The sequence below is a fragment of the Neovison vison genome, chromosome 5, assembly GCF_020171115.1.
Source record: "Neovison vison isolate M4711 chromosome 5, ASM_NN_V1, whole genome shotgun sequence".
NCBI lineage: Eukaryota > Metazoa > Chordata > Mammalia > Carnivora > Mustelidae > Neogale > Neogale vison.
This window is the reverse complement of record NC_058095.1, coordinates 66,848,904-66,871,313: the sequence shown is the minus strand read 5'-3', so window position 1 is coordinate 66,871,313 and position 22,410 is coordinate 66,848,904. Positions and strand designations below refer to the sequence as shown.

General features: G+C 42.0%; 1 protein-coding gene across 2 annotated transcripts in view; it reads right to left on the bottom strand.

Annotated features, from left to right (window-relative positions):
* LOC122906817 (serine/threonine-protein kinase ULK2) overlaps positions 1-22,410 on the bottom strand; it is a 100,802-nt gene that overhangs the window by 15,830 nt on the left and 62,562 nt on the right. For both annotated transcript variants that reach the window (XM_044249221.1, XM_044249222.1), the window contains exons 15-20: positions 11,712-11,849; positions 7,979-8,124; positions 5,993-6,073; positions 3,538-3,824; positions 1,845-2,032; positions 1,154-1,257 (exon numbers count right to left, since the gene is read on the bottom strand). In XM_044249221.1, the coding sequence (XP_044105156.1) occupies positions 1,154-1,257; positions 1,845-2,032; positions 3,538-3,824; positions 5,993-6,073; positions 7,979-8,124; positions 11,712-11,849 (944 nt within the window). The remainder of the gene's footprint in view (positions 1-1,153; positions 1,258-1,844; positions 2,033-3,537; positions 3,825-5,992; positions 6,074-7,978; positions 8,125-11,711; positions 11,850-22,410) is intronic.

Genomic DNA, 22,410 nt, shown 5'->3' with positions numbered 1-22,410 from the left:
GAGAATTTATTTATTTATTTGAGAGAGCATGAGTGGGGGTAGGGATGGGCAGTGGGAGAGGGAGAAGGCAGCTCCCTGCTGAGTGGGGAGCCCAATGTGGGGCTCAATGCGAGGACCCTGGGAGCATCACGTGAGCTGAAGGCAGACACTTAACCAACTGAGCCACTCAGGAACCCAGGAGTTTGTTAAAAGTACTGATTCTCAGAATCCATTCCCTGAAAATTTGGTTAAATAAGTCTGGGTTATAGCCCACAACCTGCTCTTTGTTTTATTTTTTGACAAGTAATCCAAGTAATCTAGTTGTGGATCTGTAGACATAACAGTCCCTGAAACAACTATGAAAAAGGCTAGGGTATCTCAGTGACCCATGGTAATTTTTATAGGAACTACTCACTCACTGTATAAGAAATGCTCAAGAGTACAAGTGTATTTAAGCTAACTTTGGTCAGTATTACCCCACCAATAAAAACCAATCTTGGGTCGGAATTCCTCCTAACTCATAACTGGTGGTGATTAAGACACCCCACAAGCATCTGTCTTGATGTGCTAAGAAAAAAGATGAAGTGGCAGGGAGTGGATGAAGAAATCTCAGGGAGTGTGTGAACAGTCAGCAGAAGCAGATAGGTAAAACAACTACTTTCTCCTGCCTTCCAACCTGGCCAAAAGATGTCCATGGATTAATGTCTGGAACCTGTAAATAGGCTACATTACATGGCAGAAGGTAATTAAAGTTGCAGATGGAACTGGTTTAAACATAAAGAGATTATCCGAGATTATCCAGTGGGTCCAACATAATCACAAGGGTCCATTAAATGTAGAATAAGGAGGCAGGAGGTCCGAGTCTAGACCAGCCATCGTTGGCTTTCAAGATGGAAGGGGACCACAATCCAAGGAATGAGGGCAGTCTCCAGATGCTGGAAAAGCCTAGGAAATGCATTCTCCCCTACAGGCTCCAGAAGGAATGCAGCCTTGTCAACATACTGATTTTAGCCCAGAGAAACCCACTGCAGGCCTCTGACCTCTGAAACTGTACAACGCTACACTTGTGTTGTTTTAAAAACAGCACACTTGTGCTAATCTGTGGCAGCAATAACAGTAAACCAATGCACATACTAGCAAATTACCTACCTAGAAAGAAACCCCATTTTCTTACCTATATCCATTGGTCGTTCTGTATTTAAACTGTCCGTGCTGCCCTGATGTCCGCCTAAAGGTATCTTCGCTTGTTGGTCTGATAATTTCCCAGCACTGACAGATCTAGAAAGAAGGAACGATGTTCATAATGGAAAGTATACTTTATTTTATTTCTTTATTTATTTGTCAGAGAAAGAGAGAGCACAAGCAGGCAGAGAGGCAGGCAGAGGGAGAAGCAGACTCCCTGCTGAACAAGGAGCCTAATGTGGGACTGGATTCCAGGACCCTGCGATCATGACCGGAGCTGAAGATAGAAGCCACCCAGGCGTCCCTGGACAGTATACTATAAAAATCCCAGTATTTAAAATAATAAGGGAGATTTAAGCCAAGCCACAAAAGGGTTAAAGGGAAGTCAGAGAATAAGGAGACAAAAAATAGATACCAGACAATTCAGGGCAGAGACGAACTTCAATAACCCAAACAAACAAAAAGCAGACAGAGAACATTCAGGAAATTCAGTGAGGACTCTGTATTCAGTCACAGGAAGCACCTGTGGTTTTCAGAGATTCTAAATGTATACAGTTCATATCATTACCCAAGTGGCATAGACCAGCTACTAAACTAATTTGGTCTGGTCTGTCTTTATCGTAGACATATATGTACTATTGCAGTTTTCACACTGAAGGCTGGGAGGAAACGGTGTCTTTTACCTGCCAAACACCGCTTTGTTCTGCTGCTCAGGCTTCTGCCTCTCGCCGCCTTGAGCTAGGAGACAATGAGGGCACTCCCGTGGGTCACTCCCGTCTTTAGTCTGCCCTTCAGAGGGCCCGTGACGAGTCACCAAGGCTAGCAGGTTGGAAGACGCTTGTGTTTTAGGTATTTTGAAAGGAGCTGTGGTCTGAGGAAATACATGCAAGCCGGTTACTACCCCACGGGCAGCATTCAGAATCATCAGACCTAAGTCAGACCTCGATTCATATCCTGACTCTTCCACTGACAGCCTCTGTGGCCGTGGACAGCTCACTTGTTCTCTCTGGCCTCAACTTCCGTTCTTCGGGAATCAGTGGGATCATGTATAAAAAGCATTTGGCATGAAGTACTTAGACTGTGCCTGGCTCACGGGAAGTCCTCCTTAAATGGTAGCTATTCAATATCACCATGAATCTTTTCTATCAAGCACAGTAGCCCCCATCGTGGCTTCGCCTTCTGTGGCCGACCCTGGTCCAGAAGCAGGTGATCGTCCTTCCGATACACCGGCAGAAGGTCAGTGATAGCCTAACGCTGGGTCACATGCCTATGTCGCTCCCTCACTTCATCTCCCCACGCAGGCCTGCTACCACCTCACATCCTCTGCTTCTCCCTCTCCCAGTGCCCCTCCCGCCATCACTTGTGCTTTCTCTCTCTCTCAAATAAATAATTTTTTAAAGATTTTATTTATTTATTTGACAGAGATCACAAGCAGGCAGAGTGGCAGGCAGAGGGAGAGGGAGAAGCAGGCTCCCCGCTGAGCAGGGAGCCTGATGTGGGGCTCAATCCCAGGACCCCGGGATCATGACCTGAGCGGAAGGCAGATGCTTAACCGACTGAGCCACCCAGGCACCCCAATAAATAAAATCTTAAAAAAAAAAACCTGCCCCATGATTATTATATATTATATATATTTTCAGTGTATTTTGAGAGAGAGAGATCACATTCACTTAACTTTCATTGTGGCCTATTATAACTGTTCTATTGTATTATCAGTTACAGTTATTAATCTCTCACCGTGCCTAACTTATAATTTAAACTTTATCATACTATCTTTTGTTTCAGTCAACTGCAGAGGGTCTTGGAGCATATCCCCGGGGGACAAGAGGACTACTGTCTCAAGCTCAGCTAAGCTACCCCACAGCACTGCGGACTCCGCGTCACTCCATGTGGCCATGCAGCTGCAGGGCCTTAAACGGACACCAGCCCCGCATACAAGTGCAGGTCCTCGAGAGCATACTGCGGTCACAAGTACATTTAAATTCTGGAAATGACTCCTCCAACACCCCTGGTGGTCTAGTCTCCCCCATCCCCCAGGCTTTCTCCTTGGGCTGTGGAGCTTACTAGAATCCCATTTTTTCGGCTCAAACGGACCAATTCCGCTTTAGCTCAGGAACCCCAAAGTCCTCCAACCCGGACCCTAATAAAGGCATGTGCCCTGGGTCCTGTCTCTGAACCTGCCTGGGCGTCCCCGTGTAGCCTCTTGAGGCATGCCAGGTACTTCTGCCAAGACACGTGAGCAACAGACTTCTCTGCTCCAGTCTCTCTGGTGGTCTGCTGCCGGACCTGAGCTCACCACACGGCACCCCGTGCTCCACTTAACGAACGTTAACTGAACAAAGCCGTCATGCTGACTAAAGAGCTTAACGAACACACCTTAGTAGGAGAGCCAATGATGGTTGGTAAAGGAGTTTTAAAGAACCAGTCGGAACTGCGAGGAGAGGACCCCGTGTGCTTGGTGGGAGAGGTTCCGAGGCTGCCGGGCCGACTGGGCTGAGGTGAGTAGCTGTACCCAGCCCCGGCGTGGGACGGGCACACGGGGTCCGAGTGCTGCTTTCTGAGTTTCTGCTTGTTCTGGTAGATGTCGGTGAGGGTCGGGGCGCTCTGCAGCCTAGCGCCCGACAGGATAGACTGCGGTGACGGAGCCGGTGGCACTGGGGAACCTGCCATGGACACACACACAGGTTAACCCAGAGCGCAGGCAAACACTGAAGAAGTCAGAGGACAGGACTCGAAATGGGAAGTCTAATGAATGTCATGTTCTTCAGGAGCTATTTTAAAAATTGTGTATTTGGCAAGAGAGGATTTTGGGAATAGATGGTAATGGTGGTGGGTACGTTAGCCGCTCTTAGCAGCAGCTAGCAGATAACTCTAATTAGCACAAGAGAACCACATCATAAATGATCAACGTCAATAAAAGCTACAAAAACCTGGGTGCCTGGGTACCTCCGTGGGTTAAGCGACTGCCTTCAGCTCAGGTCATAATCCTGGAGTCCCGGGATCGAGTCCCACATCGGACTCCCTGCTCGGCAGGGAGTCTTCTCTCACTGACCTCTCTCCTTTCGTGTTCTCTGTTTCTCTCTCAAATAAATAAATAAAATCTTAAAAAAAAAAAAAAACTATGAAAACCTCTGCTGAACCAAAACCAAATGATTTCTACTTCTTATGTGAATGCATACTTGGGGATATCAACGTATTACTCTCTTTTCTCACCTAGCAGCTAAAAGAAACTTTTCAAACCAATCCAGAATAACCCTTTATCTAATTAGATAATACACTTTTCTGGGATTTTATTTTACTTGCCTAAAAATCACAAGCATATATGGATAATTTAATTATTTTTATTAGTCTCATGAATTATTTTATTAGTCTCAGAGTCCTCTGAAATTCATTTGTAACCTAAAGCATCCCTGTACTCCACAAAGAAAAGCCTCATCCATAGGAACTCTTGCCTCCTCAGAGGACACCGCAGTAAGAGCCCGAGAAATAGGGTCCCGATACGGTGAACGGCTGGAACGGCAAGAGGACTGCCCCGCACAGACCTAGATGCCAACTTCAGGTCTACTAAGCCAGCCCGGAGCTCCAGATACAAATTCTTCAGAGCTTGCTGCAAGCCAAACTACCACCAATAATTTATAGGTACGGACCTATAACCATAATCTTCCCAAAAAGGAAATTGGAGTTTTTGCTACTGACCGCTTCTAGCCTAATCTCATCCTAAATCTGGTATTTCATCTTTCAGAACTGGGTTCTGCCGTCTGTGTGTGTGTGTGTGTGTGTGTATACGTGTATATATGCATAAATATGCACATAGAAATAAATAAAATTAGTAGCAGAATGTTATAAATCTGGAGAAAGTTATCTAAGGTTTATTTTTAAGGAAACACGAAATATGAAAAACTAAGAAAAGGTGCTTTTCTCAGTGACACAGGATTCCTTTAATTAGCCAACTCCTCAAATTCACATATAAAATTTGACTAATAAAAGTGTGATTTGCACATATCTTTTATATATTTTATATTAAAGCAAATAAACTATATTTCTTGTTTATCTCGTGCTAACTAGCAGCTGTTATCAAGAACAGTATTAACAGGGCGCCTGCGTGGCTCAGTGGGTTAAAGCCTCTGCCTTCAGCTCAGGTCATGATCCCAGGGTCCTGGGATCGAGCCCCACATCGGGCTCTCTGTTCAGTGGGGAGCCTGCTTCCTCCTCTCTCTCTGCCTGTCAAATAAATAAATAAAATCTTTAAAAAAAAAAAAAAAAAGAACCGTATTAACAGAATGAAATTTCATTTTCTAGATTGGTTTTCTTTCCTTTTTTTTTTTTTTCCCAAAGATTTTATTATTTACTTGACAGAGAAAGAGACAGTAAGAGAGGGAACACAAGCCAGGAGGGTAGGTGGGAGGTGGGAGAGGGAGAAGCAGGCTTCCCGCCGAGCAGGGAGCCTGACACAGAGCTCAATCCCAGGACCCTGGAATCACGACCTGAGCCGAAGGCAGAAACCAACTGAGCCACCCAGGGGTCCCTAGATTAGTTTTTATTATCTACACGTCAATGACCAAAATTTAGCTCCGTTAATTAACAATTTCCAAGAGAGTGCTCGCTTCGGCAGCACATATACTAAAACAATTTCCAAGAGAAAAGATACCCAAAGGAGATATCTGATTAACTATATGATATGCTAAAGCCTATTAGTCCAAGATCCTAGAAAGTAAGTCAACAGATAGAATATTTCATATCAGTTCTATTCCTTTTCTAAGACTAGAAAAACATAACTCAAATCCACTTATAACAGGATTAAAATTATTAATATGCCAAACAGATCTCCTACCTGATGAGTTTCTACTCCTGGATTCGTGACCCTGAGGATGCCCACAGCAGCACTGACTCAGCTGCTCTGGAATGGTCCCAACTGTGAGCAGGGAAACGGGGAAAGGAACGAGAGGTGATTCAAAACCAGTACCGGAAGGAGCAGGTGTGCCATGCACCAACTGTACAGTACATGACAGTCGGCAAAGCCGGATGAGCAAAGATTTATTTCAGCGGGCACTTACTAGCCAGCGTGCGGGGTGCGGGGTGCTGGGCACACAACGATCTAAAGAACCGCAGAATCGGCCTTGAAACAAGGGCAGCAGGAAAGAAAGCCATGGGAACAAACCAATGCCTGCAACCAGTAGGTCACTTCAGACCAAGAAGGAAGGAGCTCATGGTGTTGGAGGCTGTGGAGCTGCAGGGGGCCCAGCCAGTGGACCGCACAGCCGGCGGATGGCCCAGCTGCTGTCCCTCTGCTCCCACCATGCTCCTGCTGCCCGTGCCACGCCTTGCTCCCAGAGGCTGCTCTCAGCCAACACCTGCACGTGGATGTGGCATTCATTCAGGCTGGTTCAAGCAGGTCAGGAAATCTGGACCATCTAGGGCTTGGGGACACCCCTGGGGCCTGGTTAAAACGTCCTTAGAATTAATTCACTCTAGTCAAGGTTCCCGGGCGCACTCCTCCTACCTCCCCCTCTCCCTCACAGGGGTCAGGGCTGCAAGGAGGTCTGAAGGGGCTCCCCCAGAGCCCTCCTCTCCCTGCCCCCCGCACCCATCCCAGGCGCCTCCCCTGTCATTCTGGCACGTCTCTGCAGCTCCCTTCTCTGCATCCACCTCTAAGAACCCAAACCAACCAGCTGGGAAAGCTCAGGGAGATGAAGCAGACAGGAGACATAGGTCTGTAACCGGGGGGTTACACAGGAAAGCAAGGTTAGAGCCCGAGGAGGGTCCTTTTCCTTGAGGGCAAGGACAAGGCTTGGCTCATGTCTCGGGAGTCCTTGAGGTGCCTTGGGAACTGCTGAGGGGGTGAGGGAGGGCCAGGATTTTGTTCAGGAAGATTTTTCAGCTAAACAGCAGCTTCGGAACCACTGCAATAGGCGTGGTGATACACATTTTTAAAAACTATCATTATGGTGGCGGTTTTCTGAATCAGGGCTCCTGGGCATACTTCAATCCTTCTCCCTCTGCCTCCTCTTGGAATTTCTTCATGTTCCCTACTCTTACCTCAGCAGTTTTGCCTGAGAGTGGAGCCCTTCACAGGGGTATGAAAATTACCTTTTAGAAGTAAAAAAATATATATCTATTTATATGGGTTTCAGACCTGCTGCCCCGGGGCCATCTCTGCCCCTGACTCCGCTCTGCCCCGCGACACCGGTGCTATCTCCCTCAGATTCTGCACTCTCAGCTGCTTTGGCCTGTCTTGCATGTTTTCTGAAGTTGGAGCATTTTGTCTCTCAGTTCATGAAACTTGTGGTTTTAGGTTCGTTTTTCTGTTTGTTTAGGGTTTTGTTGCCTGGGCTGTGGGGCTGATCGAGCGGGGATCCTCCCTGTGCCGTGCAGACTTCCCAGGCGAGGTGGAAAGACCCGAGCTGAAGCTGCCATCTTCTTCCTCCTGGAGCTGGAAGGCCCCCAGGGGACCAAAGCCAGTGCTGCTGTACACATGAGTATCTCTTAATCCTCACAAATCTGAGTGGTCAGTAGGGTAGGTGTTTCAAACAATTATTATCTAGGGTTTCTGATTTTGTGCATTTGGAGCCCAAACCCAGTGGAGATACTTTTTATCCATGAGATCCATTTTATATTTCCAACAGCAGTCCCGACAAAGACAAACATATCTGGGGATGCTGACATGGGCTGGGGAGAAGGTAGAGAGTGGGCGGGGTAGGATATGGCTCCCCATCAGCTGAAACTCACTGCCATCATGAGCCACTGCTCCTAAAGACAGTGTCATGTCAGATCTGCCACAGTGGCAAAAAGGTGAAAACAACAGTTCCACTCTAATTACCTAAAGGGGAAGGTGAGTAAGGCCTGGAAGACCCAGTGGAGAGTCTTCGTCCGACTGTCTGCACTGTGTCTGCGGGTGCCGGGGAGCAGGATCCCAGCCGGAGGAAGCCCAGTGGGCTGGTGTTGGACCTTCGTACCACTGCAGATCTGAAAAGAAAAATAAAATGACTCCCTCTCTGACAGGTTCTGGGCTCTCCTTCCTTTTTTCTTAAACTTCCTAACAACCTGTCAGGGAGTAGAACTTTTTAAAAATATGTAATATAATCACATGGAACAAGTAGAAAATGTATAAAGTTATATGGCATGAAATCTCCCTCCCATCCTTATATTCTGTCTGCCTACTTCTCAACACTCCCTCAGTCCTACTCCAAAGGCTACCACTATTTTTAGTTTCTAAGATATCCTTTCAGAATTCCTTAAGTCATATACAAGCAAACAAACTGAAAATATCTTATTTTCATCTTGTTTTAACAAAGGTAATGTACACCATACCAACTATTTTGGGGTTTTATTTGTTTTTGGTTCCCTTTATACACTTAAAATTACTGAATATCCCAGAATTTCTTTTTTTTTTTTTTTAAGAGAGGGAGAGAGAGGGGATTGGGGGTGGAGGGGCAGAGGAAAAGAGAAAATCTTTTTTTTTTTTTTAAGATTTTATTTATTTATTGGACAGAGAGAGAGATCACAAGTAGGCAGAGAGACAGCCAGAGAGAGAGGAGGAAGCGGGCTCCCCGCTGAGCAGAGAGCCCGATGTGGGGCTCGATCCCAGCACCCTGGGATCATGACCAGAGCTGAAGGCAGAGGCTTAACCCACTGAGCCACCCAGGTGCCCCGAAAAGAGAAAATCTTAAGCAGGTTCCACACCCAGCACAGAGACCAACACAGGGCCTGATCTCATGACCATGAGATCATGACCTGACCTGAAATCAAGAGACAGATGCTTAAATGACTGAGCCAACCAGGCACTCCTATCGCAGAGTTTTTATTTATAAAACTTGAATCTATTGAAACTTACTGTATGAGAAGCTAAAACTGAAAAAACTGGTAATTAAGAATTCATTAAGAAGAATAAACTTATATGTAATGTAAGATTATGAAAATTAATTATATATTCCAAACAAACTAAATTCATGAGAAGCATGACACTGTTTTACATTTTTTAAAATATCTTAATGTCTGGCTCAGTAGTTGGGATTCTCAGAATTGATTGTGCATTCAATCTTTTCTATAGCACATATATTGGAGGACATGCATAGAGAAAATCCAGCCTTACACAGACATGTAGCCAGAAAAGGGAGGAATATTTTGGTAGACTTTTCAGATTTTTGTGATGCTTGTCTCGGAGACTACACCAAAACTCAGCCATTGGACTCCTGGATGATCTAAAAGAATCACTGCAATGTGGAATCTGAAACCATGCCAATGAAATTTTGTTTTATATTCTGCTCTAATCCTTTGGAAGGCATCTTGTGCTTGGACTAGATTTTTTTTATCCATGCAGGATTTTTAAACATTTGGCATTTTGAATGAGTATATGCAGGTATTCCAAATGTTAACATATCACACAGTATCAAAAAGTCACGTCCATAACAAAATATCACCACAAATCTTAACAGAAGTGACCGTCAAGGAATAAGAGAAGCTGTCAAGATCACAGTGGTGAATATGGTGAGTATATTTTCAAAAATTCTACTTTTTGCTCAAGAGCTCAAATTTTATGTCACTTATTTTCTAGGAACGGCAGACTTCGTTCAACTGTTCTCAACAAAATGGCTGCCCAATGCCCACAACTGATAGCTTGTCAGCTGTTCTCCCATGAAAAAATGTTGTTTCTGTGAAAAACAGGGTGAGTTCAACCTGCAGTCATGAAGCAATCATGAAAATGCTTTTCCTTAAAAGAACTACTCCAGTGTGCACCAAAAGTGCTTTATGCCCACAGCTACTTAAGGTTGTGATTTTCAAAGAGAAATAGTAACTTTTACTGCTTCCTTAAGACATTCCTTCATACCACTACTGTGTGCTGGTAAGAGATGTGAAAAATCACGGTGCATTTGGGTGCCACTATCTTGATGCATTTTAAGGCACCAGCAGTTTGCACATCATTGCTTCTGTATCATTAGTGCATATGTCAACATAGCAAAAAAAAGCAGAGTGTCCCAGTATCATTATGAAAACAGTCTTGACCTCATGAACCTTTCAAAAGGGAGTTGAAAACCACTGTTAATTCTGCTATCACTTTGCTTTTCTCATTTTATAATATGCCTTGGAAATTTTTCTACCTCAGTACAGAGAGAGCTTCCTTCCTCTTGAAGGAAGGTGCTCCACTGTCACAGACGGACGTTAAGGACTCAGTCACTTACTGGTGGGCTCTTGGCTTATTTCTTATCCTCTGCTATTATCAAATTAACAACCTGTATATATGTAGCTTCATACACAGGCAAGGACTGTGTAGCTACAGAGTAAGTTACCAGAAGTTCAAGTGCTGGGCTCAAAAGATATATGAATTAATAATTTTCACAGGTTTTGCGCCAAAACGTCCTTTGTAGAAAGCTCTCATGAGTTTTCATCTCATCCTATGACATCCTTTTTCCAATCATTCAACTATGCATTTGGTGAGCTCTTTTAATCTAAAATCATCTACTCTCCAATTCTAGAAAACTTTTTGATTATTTCCTGGAAATTTTCTTCTTTGACTGGTTCTTTCTGGAATGCCCACATTCCATAATGCTGGAAGAATATTTTTTATTCATAGTTTCCATCTTCTTTATTTGATTCATCTATTTCAGATACAGCCTCAACTTTGTCTTTCAACATTTATTTTTATTTTTTTCAGTTATATTTTGGAATGTCCAGGAGGTCTTTTTGATGTTGATTGTTTTCAACAGCACTCTGTTCTAATTTACAGATGCAGTCTCTACCCTACTTCTCAGGATACACATTTTCCACATTAGTTTTCTTTTCTTTGTATTCTTGCTATTTCGTTCAGATTGCACTTTTTTGTCTTCAGCCTTATGCCTCACTTGCAGCTCTCCCTTCCCTGAGCTCTGGGGGCTGGGGTCTCGGGGGCACCGTGGGGCACTCTGATACTGGCCCTATTATAGTGGGGCCCCCTTCATCTTTTTTCTGTTTTCCAGAAAGGTGCTGAAACCTCTCATCTTCTGAGCATGTGTTCTTATCTGACTTATCTTTGTGGACTTGGGCCTTTTCGTTCTTGCTACCTTAGTGGGGTTTCAGGATGTAGAGGAAATAAATAATATGTAAATGATCTGTACAACCAGTGAGGTTTCATCTTTAATAAGTTCTTCCTTAATTCTTAAGAATTATTATATATACATATCCTACTATATCATCCAGCTAAGGTTAACCACCATTTAAATAGATTCATTATAGGGGTGCCTGGGTGGCTCAGTGGGTTAAGCCTCTGCCTTCGGCTCAGGTCATGATCTCAGAGTCCTGGGATCAAGCCCTGCATTGGGCTCTCTGCTCAGCGGGGAGCGTGCCTCCCCCACTCTCTCTGACTGCCTCTCTGCCTACTTGTGATTTCTGTCTGTCAAATAAATAAATAAAATCTTTAAAAAAAATAGATTCATTACAGAAGTTTTTTATTCTTCAGTTTTGTACACCTCCATGATACATACAGGTAAGAGATTATGTTAAACCACGGAAAGTAACAGAGCTTTCAAAAACAACAAATTTTTTTAAAAGAAAAACAAGGAAAAAAAAATACTCCTTACCTTGGAGAACCATGTAGATTTGTGCCAGAGCTGGCAGGAGATGTAAGATTCTGTTCTATGCGCTGGTAATTCCTTATCTGAGTAGGAACTGGAATTGGTGCTGTCTCACTGTGAGGCGACACAGTGGGCTGACACTGACTGCAACAATCATGGATTGAAAAAGGAAAGAAATCCAAGTGAGACTGTTTCTCTTTCATTTGACACCTTGATGATATTTAGAGAAAATTCTAGAAGAGACCAAATGATCATGTTCATGTGAATAAAAAATGATCATTTCAAAAATAAGGCAAAAAAAAAAAATCACACTGGAACTCTCCAGGCATTTATAAGCCTTTTGAGGACTAAGAATCATAATAAGAACTGGAAAAACATTCCTCTGCAACAGTAAAAGAAGTCTGTAGGCTGGCAAATTTTTGTTTCATCTGCTCACGTTCTACTATTCATTATTATGTGAGGAGAAAAAAATATTTCTAGGAAAATATGCTGGGTAAAAGAACAGGAAGTTCAAGAGCAAAGATGACTGGAATGTTTACAAAAGTCATGAATGCAGTAAGCATTCCCAAACAACTCTTTTAAAAAGATTGAAAATAACACTGTACAACTCTCAAAGCACATGACCGATCTGAGGTCCACATGTTGAAGTGTTAGTGCTGGGTTTCTGTAATAGCCTCTCTCCTTGCTTTTCATAAATTTGGAAACAGTATGTCCTTTTGATTCAATCTACAACCTATGAAAAACATCAGGGACAATACTGGACCTTAAAAAAGATGATTTATTTCATTCTTCTGTCTGTCTATAATCCTGAAAAAGCCCCATGAATCTAACATTTTTTTCTCAAATTACATTGCAGATATAAAGAGATCGGAGATCTAGTTAGCTAACAAACAGGATGATTATCTTTTAAAGTGTCACTTTAGGGCTTTCTGAACCATTAGAGCATCTCATATTTAAATAAAAAGAAAATCTCATCCATCATAGAGATCGTAGCTGCTTTCCCCAATAGCCATTCGCCCACTTTTTCTTACTAGCAGAACTCAAATTTTATGGAAGGTGTGATTTGCTCAGTGAAATTATGATACATCCCAGACTCCTTTGCAGCCATCTCTCTCTCTCGGTCGATAAGGTCTAAGTAGAAGACTTCTATCCATTCTTTCTCTTTCCTCCTACCCGGAATGTGGTACACTTGCTGGAGCTTCAGCAGCTACCTCTGAACCGTGAAGAACAGGCCAAAAGAACCAGAGACAAATTCCTTGAGCCACAGAAACGAAGGCAACAACCATTTATTTTGACTTCTCATCTTGCGAGGAAACTACATCTTTGGTGTTAACCACGCTGTGGTCAGGACTATTATTTCTAGCTTTTAGTGTATTAGCTCTACTCTTCATTTAGGTAATTCCCATGAAGTATCATATATTTATTTATCCATCCATCCTCTGTACTGAAGTACAGTCGACACACAATGTTATGTTAGGGACAAGTGTAACATTAACTATCTTTTAAATACAATGATTTGTGCTTTTAATATTTATATACCTGATTGTGAAGTTGACCTATAACCTGAAAATTAAACAAAACAAAACAAAAAACTTCTACTACTGGAAACTAAACAGCGTTACCAGACTTCACTTGCCAACCATAGTGCCTGCAACCCAGAGCACACAGACCTTAGAGCCCAAGTTCCACTGAAAGGCCAACCAGCAAGGCCATCAAGGATCAGAATGTGAAGGAAGAAATATCATCTTTCTACTGTCTCACTTCAATGAGTAAGTACACTGTTGGTGTACACCGAGGGCTTTTTAAAAAATATATACATTTTCAAGTTCTGATATTTTTCCTGTACTAGTTAACAACCAAAGGAAAATTAGAGTGGAATAAAACTACCCCAAGAAGTAAACTTAGCAACTTCATACATAATTCAAAGCCCTGTCCCAGGGAATCTCAGGCAATCCTCCTGTGAGGATTGAGCATGTGAGGATGTGAGCAGCCATGGCAGGTGTCCTGTAAATCTGGTCTGTCTGGACAGAATCTCCAAGCACACTTGCTCCACCTACACAGTCTTCCCTGGAGAAATTCCCAGGGAATTTCTGGGAAATTCTGGGAAATTCTGCAGCCACTTTTCTGTCTAGCTTTTATATTAATAACACTATTTTATATTAATAACACTATTCAACCACCACCTGACTCCCTAAGCCCAAGGTGAGCAGAGGGCAGGTCTATGCAGGCCCTGAGTCTCCAGCACGAGTGGAAAGTCATCTTTGACCTGCACTGAATACTAGAAAGACTAAGAAGTCTGCCCAAAATACAATATGCTGTTATTTTATTGAAATGAAGAGTTTTTGTCTAGAGGTCAGACATTTTCCTGGAAAGAAATACAGTGAAATATTTCAAAATAATTTCAATAAAAGTGAGGTTCTAAGGGAAGAATGAGATATACTACCACTCACATTATAAAGACTGGCCTACGAGATGATAGTTGTTAGGACATGGAGCTCCAGGATTTTAATGACTCTGCAGAGAATATGTCTTGTTCCTGCATCAGACCATTTTGATTTTGCATACAGCATAATTTTAATGTATTTGTTATAATCTGTTCCCACATGCACTTAATATCCTGTGGTAGAGTGTATGATTTTTTTCAAACTACTCACTACCTCTCTCTGAACCCCTTTCTACAGCCCCTAGTGTGTATACTCCTGCCACAAGCCCTGGGTAGCAGGCTGAGAGAGCAGCTCCCATGGGGGACATGCTGTTCCCTCTGCAGAGCAGAAGCTGTCAGAGCCATTATACAGTTCTGCTATCACTATTGTTTCCCTCTCTTGGAAGATCGGCATGTCCCAATTCTTGTATAGAGTCTGAGACAAAAATACCAAAAAAGCTATAGATCTGTGTGATTATTAGGAACACATAAACATTTCATTTGTGACATCAAGAACATAAGGGGGAAGGGGGAGTAAACTCCCATACTCTCTATAGTAGAATTTTTGTATGCAACTGAAGTCCAGCTTAAAATGGATTGTTGTCGCTTTTTTGTTTTTTTTTAAGATTGTATTTACTTATTTGACAGAAAGAGAGTACAAGCTGAGGAGCAGCAGGCAGAGGGAGAAGCAGACTCCCTGCTGAGCAGGGAGCCTGATGTGAGATTCAATCCCAGGACCCTGGGATCATGACCTGAGCCAAAGGCAGATGCTTAACCAGTGGAGCCACCCAGGACAGGTGCCCCATGGACTGCTATCTCTCTCTCTTTTTTTTTTTTTTTTAAGATTTTATTTATTGATTTGAGAGAGAGAGATCACAAGGAGGCAGAGAGACAGGCTGAGAGAGAGGGCGAAGCAGGCTCCCCACTGAGCAGAGGGCCCAATTGGGACTCGATCCCAGGACCTTGAAATCATGACCTGAGCGGAAGGCAGAGGCCTTAAACCCTGAGCCACCCAGGCGCCCCTGGACTGCTATATCTTAAGGATATTTTATGTAGTCCCAAAACTAATCACAAAGAATGTATCTATAGAATATACACAGTAGGAAATGATAATCAAAGCATGACACCACAACAAGATCAACAAAACACAGAGAAAGGTATTAAGAGAGAAAGTGAGGGGCAAAAAGGCCACAAGAGGTCCACCTGGTCCAATGTGTCATTCAATGCTCTTGTTTCTTTATTGATTTTCTGCTTCGATGATCTGTCTAATTCTGAAAGAGGCGTGTTAAGATCTCCTACGATTAGTGTATTCATATCAATATGACTCTTTATCTTGATTAACAGTCTAGAGCAATCTATACTTTTAATGCCATTCCGATCAAAATTCCACCGGCATTCTTCAAAGAGCTGGAGCAAATAATCCTAAAATTTGTATGGAATCAGAAGAGACCCCGAATCGCTAAGGAAATATTGAAAAACAAAAATAAAGCTGGCGGCATCACCTTACCTGATTTCAAGCTTTATTACAAAGCTGTGATCACCAAGACAGCATGGTACTGGCATAAAAACAGACACATAGACCAGTGGAACAGAGTAGAGAGCCCAGATATGGACCCTCTACTCTATGGTCAATTAATCTTCGACAAAACAGGAAAAAATATACAGTGGAAAAAAGACTGTCTCTTCAATAAATGGTGCTGGGAAAACTGGACAGCTATATGTAGAAGAATGAAACTCGACCATTCTCTTACACCGTACACAAAGATAAACTCAAAATGGATAAAAGACCTCAACGTGAGACAGGAATCCATCAGAATCCTAGAGGAGAACGTAGGCAGTAATCTCTTTGATATCAGCCACAGCAACTTCTTTCAAGATACGTCTCCAAAGGCAAAGGAAACAAAAGCGAAAATAAACTTTTGGGACTTCATCAAAATCAAAAGCTTCTGCCCAGCAAAGGAAACAGTCAAAAAAACAAAGAGGCAACCCACGGAATGGGAGAAGATATTTGCAAATGACAGTACAGACAAAAGGTTGATATCCAAGATCTATAATGAACTCCTCAAACTCAACACACACGAAACAGGCAAACACGTCAAAAAACGGGCAGAAGATATGAACAGACACTTCTCCAATCAAGACATACAAATGGCTATCAGACACATGAAAAAATGTTCATCATCATTAGCCCTCAGGGAGATTCAAATTAAAACCACATTGAGATATCACCTTACACCAGTTAGAATGGCCAAAATTAACAAAACAGGAGACAACATGTGTTGGAGAGGATGTGGAGAAAGGGGAACCCTCTTACACTGTTGGTGGGAATGCAGGTTGGTGCAGCCTCTTTGGAGAACAGTGTGGAGATTCCTCAAGAAATTAAAAATAGAGCTTCCCTATGACCCTGCAATTGCACTCCTGGGTATTTACCCCAAAGACACAGATGTCGTGAAAAGAAGGGCCATCTGTACCCCAATGTTTATAGCAGCAATGGCCACAGTCACCAAACTATGGAAAGAACCAAGATGCCCTTCAACGGATGAATGGATAAGGAAGATGTGGTCCATATACACTATGGACTATTATGCCTCCATCAGAAAGGATGAATACCCAACTTTTGTAGCAACATGGACGGGACTGGAAGAGATTATGCTGAGTGAAGTAAGTCAGGCAGAGAGAGTCAATTATCATATGGTTTCACTTATTTGTGGCGCATAACAAATAGCATGGAGGACAAGGGGCGTTAGAGAGGAGAAGGGAATTTGGGTAAATTGGAAGGGGAGGTGAACCATGAGAGACTATGGACTCTGAAAAACAATCTGAGGGGTTTGAAGTGGCGGGGGGGTGGGAGGTTGGGGTACCAGGTGGTGGGTATTATAGAGGGCACGGCTTGCATGGAGCACTGGGTGTGGTGAAAAAATATGAATAATGTTTTTCTGAAAATAAATAAATTGGAAAAAAAAAGAAAAAAAAAAGGCCACAAGACACACATACAAATAACAAAATGGCAAAAGTAAATCTTCCCCTATTAAGCTTAAAGAAAAGGATTGAAAAAGATATCCCAGGGATGCCTGGGGGGTGCAGTCGGTTGAGCAACCAACTCTTGTTTTCAGCTCAGGTCATGATCCTCAGGATTGAGGATCTCATGTAAGATTGAGTGCCATGTCACACTCTGCACTCAGTGGGGAGCCTCCTTAAGATTCTCCCTCCCTCTCCCTCTGCCCCTCCCCTCCACATGCATGTTCTCTTTCCCTTTCTGTCCAATAAATAAATCTTATTTAAATTTTTTTAAAGATTTTATTTATTTGACAGACAAATCATAAGCAGGCAGAGAGGCAGGAAGAGAGAGAAGAAGGGAAGCAGTATCCCTGCCAAGCAGAGAGCCTTATATGGGACTCGATCCCACGACCGTGGGATCATGACCTGAGCCGAAGGCAGAGGCTTTAACCCATTGACCCACCCAGGCACCCCTTAATTTAATTTTTAAAAAGACTTTATTTATTTATTTGAGAGAGAAAGAGAGAGAGCATGAGAGGGGTAAGGGTCAGAGGGAGAAGCAGACTCCCCACTGAGCTGGGAGCCCGAAGCAGGACTTGATCCTGGAACTCCCAGGATCATGACCTGAGCCAAAGGCAATCACTTTATCACTTTACCGAGCCTCCCAGGCGCCCAATAAATCCTAAAAAAAAAGAAAAAGAAAAAGAAAAAAAAGATATTCCATGCAAATAGTAACCAAAGGACAGCAGGAGTGGCAATATTAATATCAGACACTTTCAGCCAAACACTGTTACAAGAGACAAAAAAAGACATTACTAAAGGGCCAATTAACCAGGAAAGTATAACAATTATAAATATTTATGCACCAAACATCAGTGCTCCGAAATATATGAAGCAAGTATCGACAGAATTGAAGAGACAATTCCACATTAACAGCTGAACAACTCAATACTCCGCTTTCAATAATGGACAGAAAAATCAGATGAATGAGCAATAAAGAAACGGGACTTGAACAACACTCTAGACACTGTAGATATATACAGAACACCCTTCCCACCACAAACAGAAGAATATACATTCTTCTCAAGTGCACATGAAACATTTTCCAGGATATAGACCACATCTTGGGCCACAAAACAAATCTTAAAATTTTAAAAGACTGAAATCATACAAAATATCTTTTCCAATCATAATAGATAGAAAGTAGAAATCAACAGAAGAAGGAAAACTAGAAAATCCACAAATACATGGAAACTAAACAACACACTCTTAAACAAACAATAGGTTGGGGTGCCTGGGTGGCTCAATGGGTTAAAGCCTATGCCTTCAGCTCAGGTCATGATCTCAGAGTCCTGGGATCCAGCCCCGCATCGGGCTCTCTGCTCAAGCAGGGAGCCTGGTTCCTCCTCTCTCTGCCTGCCTCTCTGCCTACTTGTAATCTCTGTCTATCAAATAAATAAATAAAAATCTTTAAAATAATAAAAAAATAAATAAAATAAACAATAGGTCAAAGAAGAAATCACAAAATAAATCAGAAAATATCTTGAAAAAAATGAAAATATAAACACAACATACCAAAACTTATGGAATACAGCGAAAGCAGCTCTAAGATAGATGTTTATGGCTGTAAATGCTAACATTAAAAAAAAAAAAAAAAAACTCAAGTCAAAAACTTAACTTTACCCCTCAAAATTATAAAAATAGGAGCACCTGGGTGGCTCAGTCAGTTGGGCATCCAACTCTTGCTTTTGGCTCAGGTTGTTATCCCACGGGTTGTAAGATCAAGCCCCACGTTGGGCTCCATTCTCAGCAGGGAGTCTGCTTGAAGATTCTGTCCCTCTGCCGCTTCCCCCACTCACACACACTCAGGCACTCTCTCTCCCAAATAAATAAATCTTACAAAAAAAAAAAAGTACACACTAAACCCACTTCCTCAAAAAAAAAAAAAAGGAAATCATGAAGATTAGAGCAGAGATAAACAAAACTGAGAAAGCAGAAAAATGAAACTAAGAGTTGGCGTTAAAAAAAAATCAACACTCAACACCCAAAGAACAAATAATCCAATCAAGAAATGGGCAGAGGACATGAACAGACGTTTCTGCAAAGAAGACATCCAGATGGCCAACAGACACATGAAAAAGTGCTCCATATCACTCGGCATCAGGGAAATACAAATCAAAACCACAATGAGATATCACCTCACACCAGTCAGAATGGCTAAAATCAACAAGTCAGGAAATGACAGATGCTGGCGAGGATGCGGAGAAAGGGGAACCCTCCTACACTGTTGGTGGGAATGCAAGCTAGTGCAACCACTCTGGAAAACAGCATGGAGGTTCCTCAAAATGTTGAAAATAGAACTGCCCTATGACCCAGCAATTGCACTACTGGGTATTTACCCTAAAGATACAAACGTAGTGATCCAAAGGGGCACGTGCACCCGAATGTTTATAGCAGCAATGTCCACAATAGCCAAACTATGGAAAGAACCTAGATGTCCATCAACAGATGAATGGATCAAGAAGATGTGGTATATATACACAATGGAATACTATGCAGCCATCCAAAAGAAACGAAATCTTGCCATTTGCAACAACATGGATGGAACTAGAGCGTATCATGCTTAGCGAAATAAGTCAAGCGGAGAAAGACAACTGTCATATGATCTCCCTGATATGAGGAAGTGGTGATGCAGCATGGGGGCTTAAGTGGGTAGGAGAAGAATCCATGAAACAAGATGGGATCGGGAGGGAGACAAGCCATAAGTGACTCTTAATCTCACGAAACAAACTGTGGGTTGCTGGGGGGAGGGGGGTTGGGAGAAGGGGGGTATGGTTATGGACATTGGGGAGGGTATGTGCTTTTGGGTAAATTGGAAGGGGAGGTGAACCATGAGAGACTATGGACTCTGAAAAACAATCTGAGGGGTTTGAAGTGGCAGGAGGGTGGGAGGTTGGGGTACCAGGTGGTGGGTATTATAGAGGGCACGGCTCTTGCATGGAGCACTGGGTGTGGTGAAAAAATAATGAATACTGTTTTTCTGAAAATAAATAAATTGGAAAAAAAATCAACAAAACCAACACTTAGCTGGGTTAAGTAAGAAAAAGAGAAGACTCAAAATCAGAAATGAAAGAAGGAATGACAACTAATGCCACAGAAATAGAGAGGATTACAACAGAATACCATGAACAAACGAGTGCTTGCCAACAAGCTGGATAACCTACAAGAAACTGATAACTTTCTACAAACACATAGCCTACCAAGTTTGAATGATAAAGGAAGAGAAAATCTGAACGGACCATAACTAGTTAACAAGATTGGATCAGTAATCAAAACTTCCCAATAACAAAAAAGCCCAAGACCAGATGTTTCACTGGTGAATTCTACCAAACATTTAAAGAATTAGCATCAACATTTCTCAAACTCTTTCAAAATATTAGAGACGGAAACACTCCCGAACTCCTTCCGTGAGTTCAGCATTACACTAGTACCAAAGCCACGCATAGATACTACCAAAAGACAAAAACAAAAACAAAAACAAAAAACCAGAACAGTTTCCCTGATGAAATTTGACGTAAAAATCCTCAACAAAATACTAGCAAACCAAATTCAACAGTACATTGAAAGGATCATGTACCATGACCAAATGTGATTTATAATATACCTACATTAATGGAATCAAAGACAAAAACCATATAACCATGTCAATTCATGCATAAAAAGCATTTGACAAAATTCCAACATCCTTTAATGATAAAAAGCATTCAGCAAACAAGGAATAAAAAAAAAATTACCTTGACATAAAAAACACCATATATAAAAAGCCTATAACTAGGGGCGCCTAGATGGCTCAGTGGGTTAAAGCCTCTGCCTTCGGCTTGGGTCATGATCCCAGGGTTCTGGGATCAAGTTCTGCATTGGGCTCTCTGCTCAGTGGGGAGCCTGCTTCCCTTCCTCTCTTTCTGCCTGCCTCTCTGACTACTTGTGATTTCTGTCTGTCAAATAAAAAAATAAAACCTTAAAAGAAAAAGCCCATAACTAATATCATACTCGATGGTTAAAGACTGAAAGCCTTTTCCCTATGATCAGGAATAAGACAAGGACACCTGCTCTCACTGCTTCTACATAGAATTCCTAGCCAGAGCAATTAGGCAAGAGAAAGAAATAAAAGGCATTAGAACTGGAATGGAAGAAGTAGAATTATTTCTGTTCATGGATAACATGATCTTAAATGCAGAAAGCCCAAATGATTTCACACAAAAAAAGCCATTAGAACTAATATATTCAGCAAAGTTGCAGTGTATGAAATCAACAGACAGATATAAATAGCATTTCTATACACTAACAATGAGCAATGAGAAAAGGAAATTAAGAAAACAGTGCTATTGGGGGGCCTGGGTGGCTCAGAGGGTTAGGCCTTTGCCTTCGGCTCAGGTCATGATCTCAGGGTCCTGGGATCGAGCCCTGCATCGGGCTCTCTGCTCAGTGAGGAGCCTGTTTCCCCCTCTCTCTCTGTCTGCCTCTCTGCCTACTTGTAATCTCTGTCTGTCAAATAAATAAATAAAATCTTTTTAAAAAAACAGTGCTATTTATAATAGTATTGAAAAGAATAAAATACACAGGAATAAATCTATTTACAATACTTTTTACAAAATATTTTCTACAATTTTTAAAATACTCTATTTATAATATGTTTTACAATACAATACTATAATACTTTTTTGATACTATTTATAATAGTATACTATTTACAATAGTATCAAAAAGAATAAAATACAAAGGAATAAATCTAACCAAGAAAGAGAAAGTCTTGTATATTGGAAACTACAAAACATTGCTGGAAAAAATTATAAATGACACCCTGTCTTCATTGACTAGAAGATTTAATACTGTAAATATGTCAATAGCACCCAAAGTGATCTATACAGATCAATCCCATCCCTACCAAAATCTCAATGGCATTGTTTTGCAGAAATAGAAAAATCTATTCTGAAATTCATATGTAATCTGCAGGGACCCTGAATAGTCAAAGCAATTTTGGAAAAGAAAAACAAAACTGGAGCTTTCATACTTCCTGATTTCAAATCTACAGTAATCAAAACAATATGTTTGGCATAACGACAGACACAGAGACCAACAGAATGGAATAAACAGCCCAGAAACACACCCTTGCATATAAGGACAAATGATCTTCAACAAGGATGCCAACACCACTGGATGGCGAAAAGACAGTCTCTTCAGAAAATGTGATAACTAGGTATCCACAGGCAAAGAATGCAGCTGGAC